Source organism: Mytilus galloprovincialis, chromosome 5 (genome assembly GCF_965363235.1).
Source record: "Mytilus galloprovincialis chromosome 5, xbMytGall1.hap1.1, whole genome shotgun sequence".
Classification (NCBI taxonomy): Eukaryota; Metazoa; Mollusca; class Bivalvia; order Mytilida; family Mytilidae; genus Mytilus; species Mytilus galloprovincialis.
Window position 1 is genome coordinate 55,272,340 of NC_134842.1, and position 9,829 is coordinate 55,282,168.

Consider the following 9,829-nt stretch of genomic DNA (forward strand, 5'->3'; position numbering starts at 1 on the left):
TAGTATCGGACCACACAACTTCATCAAACAGATCAACTCTATACACGATGTTGTGCAAATGATAAACATCGGTCCAGGATCGAGCCAGAGCCATGTTGCTGTTGTGTCATTCAGTAGTAGTGTCGTACCTGAGTTTGGCTTCAGCAAATATCAGACAGAAGTAGACGTACTGAGCGCAATAGACAACATCAAATTTGTATATGGGCTATCTACGAGAACGTATTTAGGCTTACAGTTTGTTCATGAGTCATTGTTTGCTCCTGGTAGTGGTGAAAGACCTGGCATTAAAAATGTTGTTGTAGTTCTCACAGACGGTCAAACAAACCCAGGCAGAATTCCCGTATCTGGAGATGAGGGAAAGCGTTTGACACAAGAAGAGGCATCTAAAATCCGAAATCTACCTGCCTATGTCTTTGCCATAGGGGTTGGAAATAAAGTGGACAAAGATGAGATACATGGGATTGCCAGTAAACCATCAGATACTTTCAGTATTTTTGTCGACTCTTACAACAGACTTGATACCTCTGTTATAAAACATACCGTACTGGAAAGTGTTTGCAATAGTATGTTCGACAAATTAAAATATATCAGTCTTGCTCGTTAACATCCCTTACTACTCAAAACTCGTGTCGTGTGAAATGTCATTGATATAACACGTTTTTCTCTCTCGGACATTCCGCTAATCACGTTAGCACAAAACATATCTTTTCATATAACTACAGGGCATGAAATGAGGATAAATTCGTTAAATTTTTCGCAAAGAGTTTCTCTTTTTGCACAGCTCGTTTCATTCTAAATTTTTCAATTACTGTTTTGTTTTACAGCAAATATTTTGGAAACCACACCTCAAACGGGAAATAACCCAGAGTGTCTATCTTTACTTTTTTTTTCTGAACACACGTTTTGCCATATTTTAACCAATAATCATAATATTAACGTTTCTTGTATCTTTGTCTCATAAATGTTTACTTTCAAATTCTAGACCATGTCTCGCTATGCTGTATTTTTTTTTGTGAAATACTGACTATTAAAGATTAAAAAAAAATAAAATTATTATTTATAAAATATTATTTGGAAAAAATGAAATCATCGAACTTTTTATTATAAATGGAAAATGAACATAAACTGAAGTAGTACTTATTTTAGTTTATAAACAAAAGACGATTTCAAATAACATGTCTTTTTTCTTTTAGCACCATTTGTAATTTTCGTTCTATACATTTGTAACATAATTATAAATAATGTTTAAATGTAAATATTGTTCTGTATTAAGTTAAGTTGTCCAACCACCGGCACCACTTAGCACCACACCATATGGTCGGTCAATTGACCAAAGTAAGTGATATTAGTAACATCATGTTGGATTCCAATGTCGTCAAACAAGCATTGCTGATATTGGTAACACCGGTATACGTATAGACTACTCGAAAATGATTCAAGCTAAACAAATTAGGACAAAACACATAAAATACAACCACATACTGGGTGGGAATAGACTTAAAGCAGATTTAACTGTGAGTAAGTTCAATTGGTAAGATGCGATCAATAAATTTACCAACCTTGGAATTATTCAGCGAGAGCACATCATCATTGTAGCGGAAGTGATGTTTAAGGATACTGTAGTCTTCTTTTTATTCTTCTTGATAAATTCATCCTTAAAGTATGCTTCACACGAATATAAGAACAGGTCGACAAGGAGGGGTTACCGTTGGTTTCAATAGGAGTGCCGGTTTTCTATCGAAGCACGTCCATCACACATGTGTGTATTCAGTAATGTGAATTCATTTCAAGTTAGGTCTTAAGTTTTCTTACAATGTTGAATACTTTCCGATGCTTCACACATATTTGAGGTAGAGGATGTTGACAGCCTTGAGGCAATCAGAAAGGAATTATTGATTGAAATCTGTGATATTCAAGGTACTTTTTCAAATCTTAGACTTGTCATTTACAACATGACATCGTCTATTTTAAAGAATATTTCTTTAAAGAATATTAATTTAAAAATGCCCGTGGTCTTTACCGTTTTGAAAAAACTAATAGAAAATGAACAATATTCTTGTCTATAAGCCTTACCATTTTGATATATAAATTTTGGTCAATTAAACACATTTTTATCTGTTTACAGATTGTTCGAATACAAAAGCGGATGTGTTTTTCGTTGTTGACACGTCATCTAGTTAAAGATTGCTTGCAAATGTCCAAAAAGAATTTAATTTCGTAGCTGAGGTCATTGGTGCGTTTGAAATTAAAAGTGATAATGTAAGAACTGGCATGATGACCTTTAGCGATGAACCGGAAATGTTATTCCAACTTGATGAATTTAAAACAAAGGATGAGATTGAAAGAATTTTGAGGGACATAACTGCCGATTTTTGGAAGGGTGGCCGAACATATATTGATAAAGCCCTAAGACTTTTGATGGACGAAGGACTATCGATGTCACATGGTAGTCGAACTGGTGTTCCACAGATAGCCGTGATTATAACTGACGGGAAAGCGACAGATCCAGACGCGTTTGAAAAAGTTGTTCAACAGCTGCAAAGAACTAATTACATTGTGTTTGCCATAGGTATATTTAAATTTCCGGTCTAAGAAGTTCTCAAAACTAATTAAATTCAACTACATAACCAGGCAAAATAAAAAAGGACGGGAAGATAAAAAAAAATATAGTTTTTGGAAGTTCTGCTAAAAATCTGGGCGAAATTATAGTTTTGGGACTGTAACTGTTATGTTTAGAACGATATCACGGTTGGTTTATCAGCAACAATATTATCCTGATATGCACAGATCTCGTATCTGACATAACGAAACAAGTTTTTACTTACCACACTATAAAAGCTTGGGTTTACAAGAAAATTTAAAACTATATTTGAATACATCCATTCGAAAAAAATAATCATACCTCGTAAAAGATAGTTTACGGTTGAAAGACCTTTTAGAAAAAATGCTAAATAATCTATTACCAAGCATTGAGTAGCAAATGATTATTTTTATGTTTTATTAAAGGTGTTGGTCCTGAACGTGATTCTGACGAACTTTCTAAAATTGCATCCGATGCTTCACACATATTTGAGGTAGAGGATGTTGACAGCCTTGAGGCAATCAGAAAGGAATTATTGATTGAAATCTGTGATATTCAAGGTACTTTTTTCAAATCTTAGACTTGTCATTTACAACATGAACATCGTCTATTTTAAATATCCGCGAAATTGCGAAAACAGACTCTTATTTGATATTGGAACTGTGATATCCTGGATGAGATTCCTACTATGCACACCAGACTTTACCCGGCGTTTGAACCACAAACCTCACAATGGCAGTATCCTTTTAGCACGAAATTAAGATTTTGTGTGTAAAACATTTTGCAAGTACTGAATAATGATAAATATTAATCACTCAATAAAATTATGGCAGTATGAAATACTCATAATTATGTAACAGGCAAGTTTAAAAAATAGGTCATCGATCATAGATGTATATTGTAAAGTTGTACATTTGTAGTTAGAATATTCTTATATTGATTTTTACATCGCGATGACCGTGAGGGCATTCCGATATATTGTTGCCGACGAGATTTCTACTTACGTAACTTTCGTGTTTGACTGGTAACCGATCTATATACGCGGACAAATATCGAGTGCAACATAACATTCCTTAACGCTTGTTATAAATTAATTTCTTCAATGAATACTCATAAAAATATTTTTGTTTAAAACATAAATTAATAATATGAAAATGTTTTGTCGTTAGAAATATATATATATAAGTAAAAAATCATTGATAATATCTATGCACACATACGCGGAAGAATACCTGTTCTGTTCTGTTCTGTTCAGGTATGTAACTCCGTTTATATTCGGAGCACTCCACTTATCGGATGAGCAATTTTAAAATATTTACTTAACCGAAAAAGCTGATATCTTTATATTTACAATATGATATAACATAATTCAAAAATAAAATTAGTTAAGGTGAATTAAATAAGGGTTTATAATGTCTTTCGTGCGTTAAAATATTAAAAGATATTAATTAAAAATAGTATGTACACAGCACAAATTGCTGCAATATGAATCAAAGTTTTGCGGGAAAATATGAATGCCTGCTCAAATCCAATCTATTAGAAAAATCGAATTATTACAGAAGAGTGTCCACCATGCATTTGCACTGCACTATTATTAGAATAGTAGAATAGAATGATATACAAATGGATGAAAATTATATATAGATGTTATTGTTATATACAAACAAAATATACATGACAACAAACCAGAGTATACTGATTTGTATCACTACAATATATGTTATTACGGTTACGTTGAATTCCCTGTCATTTATTCATCATCCACGCACGAACTTGTCTCAGAAAAAAATGTATATCTGTAAATTAACCTCACTTTCAGGTATACAGATGTGATTTTTTTTCTGAGACAAGTGCTTGTGACCATCCACAAGAACTTGCGGTCATCCGATGTTCAGTACTTCAGTACTTTGATTCTTAATGACTTTAAATGACCTTAGTGATTATTTATATGATTTATTTAAAATAATGCACTATTATACACCATTAGGGTTGATGGCATACATGAAAACAAAACAACACATTACATAATACATCACAAAAATAATAAGGTATAAAACAAGAGGCTCTCAAGAGGTCCGAGTACACAGTTATTTTCCCCTATCTGTCTATTATAACTTAATGATAAATAAAAAAAATCCCACCTGCGCTTTTCCAACAAGATTTGGTGTACATAAAGTTTGACATTAACCACAAAACATATCAAAAAATTAGAAAACTTCATCAGCTCATTTTCTCTTGACAACACAAAACACAAGGACACCAGTAAGGGTTAAGCCAGAGACCTTCCGAAAAGAGGAAATTGCACCTATGTTTACCTAACCAAATCACTCATTTCTGCTAAAAATATCAAAGAGAAATTTTACAGAAATTATCTTAGATGACTTAACACTCACATAAAAGCAAAAAAAGGGGAAAAAATTGAAAGGAAAGGCAAAAAAAAAAATTAAGAAAAAATATACTGAAATTAAAGGGAACTATATTTGTGGACAACGAAAATTGAGGGTAGATAACTGTGTACTCGGACCAAGAGCCTGAATCGCTCACCTGGTAAACAATGCCTTCGGCCATGCTTTTTGACGAAATAGAAAATAAAACACAAACTTTATTTTATACACCCTACTGATCATTCAAATGAAGTTTGGTTGAATTTGGTTGAGTAGTTTTAGAGGAGAAGATTTTTTAAAGTTAGCAAATATGATGAACAAATTGTGAAAAATTGTCATTAAAGGACAATAACCCCTTAAGTGGTCAATTGACAATTTTGGTCATATTAACTTATTTGTAGATCTTACTTTGCTGATCATTTTTGCTGTTTACAGTTTATCTTTATCTATAATAATATTCAAGATAATGACCAAAAACTGCAAAATTTCCTTAAAATTACCCATTAAGTGGCAGCAACCCAACAGTGGGTTGTTTGATTCATCTGAAAATTTCAGGGCAGATAGATCTTGACCTGATAATCAATTTTACCTCTGTCAGATTTGCTCTAAATGCTTCGGTTTTTGAGTTATAAGCCAAAAACTGCATTTGACCCCTATGTTCTATTTTTAGCAATGGCGACCATGTTTGTTGATAGATCAAAACTTCGGATACAATTTATAAACTAGATACCCTAAGGAACATTCAGTTAAAGTTTGGAAGTATTTGGCCTAGTAGTTTCAGAGGAGAAGATTCTTGAAATAGTTTACGACGACAGACGACGACAGACGACGGACGACGACGGACGCCAAGTGATGGCATAAGCTCACTTTGGCCCTTCGGGCCACGTGAGCTAAAAGACATGAATTTATATTATGTTCATATCATGCATAAAATCTTATTTATCATTTTAGATCGACCAAGTCCTCCATCTCCAGTAGAAGGTAAGAATTGCATTATTAGAGAAGATATATACTCCCTCCACTGCATTTAAAAGTCCATTATTGTGAGGGTCTGTATGAGGTTTACAGAAAATTGAAAATGGGCCAATACTACAGAAAAATGGAACCAAAAATAAAGAATAGAGTAAAAATGGTCAAAAAATAAGGAATAGAGAATAATGGGGAGATAAAATTTAAAGAATATAGAATAATGGGGTGCTACAATATAAAGAAGAGAGAATAATGGGGTGCTACAATATAAAGAATATAGAATAATGGGGTGCTACAATATAAAGAATAGAGAATAATGGGGTGCTACAATATAAAGAATAGATAATAATGAGGTGCTACAATATAAAGAATAGATAATAATGGGGTGCTACAATATAAAGAATAGATAATAATGGGGTGCTACAATATAAAGAAGAGAGAATAATGGGGTGCTACCATATAAAGAATAGAGAATAATGGGGTGCTACAATATAAAGAAGAGAGAATAATGGGGTGCTACAATATAAAGAATAGATAATAATGGGGTGCTACAATATAAAGAATATAGAATAATGGGGTGCTACAATATAAAGAATAGAGAATAATGGGTGCTACAATATAAAGAAGAGAGAATAATGGGGTGCTACAATATCAAGAAGAGAGAATAATGGGGTGCTACAATATAAAGAATAGAGAATAATGGGCAAAATTAAAAAAAAAGAATAGAGAGAAACGGGTAAAAATATACAGAATTGAAGGACCCCCATCGTGGGTCTCATTGGGGTCTAAGCGTGATGCGGGATTGCCTATTTTTCGTAAGCGTGAAACGTGAAAGACAAATTATTGTGTCGTGAAAACGGGAAATTAGGTCTTGCGGGACCCGGGAAATGACAAAAAAATGAGAATTGCTTACGCACATAGTGTAAGCGGGATACGGGAATCTAATAAAACAGTGATCGGGATCCGGGATCGGACCCCCCCCCCCCCCCCCCATCCTGACCCTCTGTTGTCAATAGCACAACTTGCTATTTTCTTGAGAAATCAATGAATATACATAACAACGTTCAAATATTTTGCTATCTGTCCAAGTTATCGGAGTATATTTTACATTTCAATGAGCTAATACTAATAAGGATCAATAAGGGGCTGAATAGATATTGATGTAATTTGTACACAATTGTAGGTCACTCAGGGGCGGATCTAGCCATTTTTAAAAAAGGTTCCAACCCAGGATAAAGGGGGGTTCCAACCATATATCCCCATTTAAAAGCATTGATCGTCAAACAAACAAACAAGGGGGGTTCTAACACCCGGAACCCCCTCCCCTGGATCCGCCACTGTTACTACAAAAGGTAGTATATTATAAGTTCGATCAAACATCTTGAAGGGGAGATAATCTAATTGTGGTGCAGGGTATTCTATCTTTAGTTAGCTTACAATTCTACATGTAGGTTGTTTCTGTCATCCGTATTGTTGGGAAATAAATATGGAGCATATGCCAATGAGATTACAGCCAACCAAGTATTAAAAATAAACATGTCTGCATTTATATATTAACAAAGAGATTTATTTTTTAGAATGTAAAGGAGCTCAGGGAGATTTAATCTTTGTAGCGGACAGCTCTAGAAGTATTGGCCATGCAGCCTTTGATCAGCTTAAGGAATTCGCAATGGAGGTAGTAAAGAGATTTACTATTAGTCCACATGACATGCGAGTAGGTTTCATTGTCTTTGGAAATGATACCGACTTCGAATTTAAGTTAAACACATACAGGGATCAAGACGAAGTAATCAAGGCTATTTCAAAGGTCCAATATTTGCAAGGAATGCAGCTGACGTACACAGACAAAGCATTAACGCTGCTGGTACGAACCGGCTTCACAAATCAAAATGGAGGTCGGGGTGGAAAGATACCTAAAATAGCAGTTGTCATCACCGATGGTTTACCGAGAAACGTTGAGGCAACTCGTGCAATTGCAAATAAAGCAAAACAACAAGGAATAATTGTGTTTGCTATTGGTATGTGTGAAATTAATGAGACAAGTTCGTTCCCAGCTTTGTTTATCAATTACATTAAATCAAAAAAGGATTCTAAATTTTCAAGGTCCAAATATTTGCCCCCAAAATGAGAAAAAAAAAAAAAACCCACCATCAACCGCAAGTCTAAAATTTTAACATGACTTATTTTCTTTTAAAACTTGTGGATTAAATTTTAATGCTGAAAGATTGGACACTTTTCCTTTAGCTGGTGTGATGAGGTGAAATAAATAATTATTCCTAAAGTTGTCTTTAATTGTTATTTTGTTTATTGTACCATTTTATATTACAAACATCAATTTAAATGATAAAATACAGGTATAAAATCACATTCGTGAAGTAATGGGTTTTTTTTTTCGTAATGATTAGTTTTATCTTTTAATTCTTGTATAATTTTTTATTTTGATTAAACATGTTATTTTCAAATATTCGGCTTTTTTCGTTTATGATGAAGGTAAATCAAGAAAATCGCATATGACGCATAATGTGTTGTTGCATTTTTTAAATTTGAAAACAGTAGACTATCAAAGGAATCATATCTTGTTCAACTCGTTTTAAACTTTTGTATGCAACTTCCTGGACAATCTCTTGTCAACACTTATTGTTTTGTGACGTCAGAGAATGAACTAGCACGATGATATGGATTTGCCTAAATTGGCTAGGAAAGGGACTTTATTTGCCACCAATGATATCTTACTTATACACAAGAATGTTATACAATATAAAATTGAGAAAGGAAATGGTGAATATGTCAAAGCGACAACCACCCGACCATAGAGCAAACAACAGCCGAAGGCAACCAATGGGTCTTCAATGTAGCGAGAATTCCCGCACCCGTAGGTGTCCTTCAGCTGGCCCCTAAAATATGCATAATAGTACAGTGATAATGGACGTCATACTAAACTCCGAATTATACACAAGAAACTAAAATTTAAAATAATACAAGACTAACAAAGGCCAGAGGCTCCTGACTTGGGACAGGCACAAAATTGCGGCGGGGTTAAACATGTTTATGAGAAGTTCATTTTTGTGCAGAACCTCAATTATTCAATATACAACTGTTGTTGTTTTATAGTGCATATAACTACTGTATCTGTTTTTTCTTTCTTTTTATAAATTGTATTCTAGTATCCTTTCATAATAATATGTATATCTATCTGTAGGCGTTGGACCTTATATCAATCAAGCTGGATTAGACATCATGGCATCTGACCCTACAGAGTTTCATTCGTTATTAGTAAGCAACCATGCTACATTATCCTCTTTTGAAGACGAGTTAGCCGAAAAGACTTGCACAGGTATTGTTTATTGTCAAAATAAGGCGGATGTGTTTGAGAGGGACAATAATTGTTATAAACAGATTTGCAAAGCAATTAAGTATATTAAATAAAAAAAAAAAAAAAAAAAAAAAAAAACATCTACAAAAGAGAGGCGATAACAGCAACTGTTTCCGAAAACTGTACTCTTAATATTAATCCATGTCAAACACCCAGGACTATTTTCCCCCGCGCTATCTCCAACCTAGTATGAAAATACGGATATTGGATAAATATTGTATTGAAATTTGATGTTATTTAAGGAATGACTGTAATATTTAATTCTGTCTATGAAGTAGTGGGTTATTCAGTGTGCACCACATTTTTTATGTTATTTCGAATAGACAGAAAAAATAATTACAGTCATCCCTTATGATTTAATTCTTAATTCCATATTTTTTAAGGAGTAAATCATGAAAAAACGTTGATGACGTCACGGTCACATGACATAATTATCATCTATGAGCTGATAGACAAAAAACTTTCAATCAATCAGAAGACGTGTTACATCCAAAATTAAATCTTAAAGTTTTGGAAATCATT

General features: G+C 33.5%; 1 protein-coding gene across 1 annotated transcript; it reads left to right on the plus strand.

Annotated features, from left to right (window-relative positions):
• The first annotated feature begins 2,133 nt into the window (after positions 1 to 2,133).
• Positions 2,134 to 9,472, plus strand: LOC143076064 (matrilin-1-like). Its single transcript, XM_076251695.1, has 5 exons — positions 2,134 to 2,569; positions 3,007 to 3,141; positions 5,917 to 5,946; positions 7,512 to 7,952; positions 9,134 to 9,472. Exons 1-5 carry the CDS (start codon positions 2,272 to 2,274, stop codon positions 9,358 to 9,360), a joined length of 1,131 nt encoding a protein of 376 aa, XP_076107810.1. The 5' UTR covers positions 2,134 to 2,271; the 3' UTR covers positions 9,361 to 9,472.
• The last annotated feature ends 357 nt before the right edge of the window (positions 9,473 to 9,829 follow it).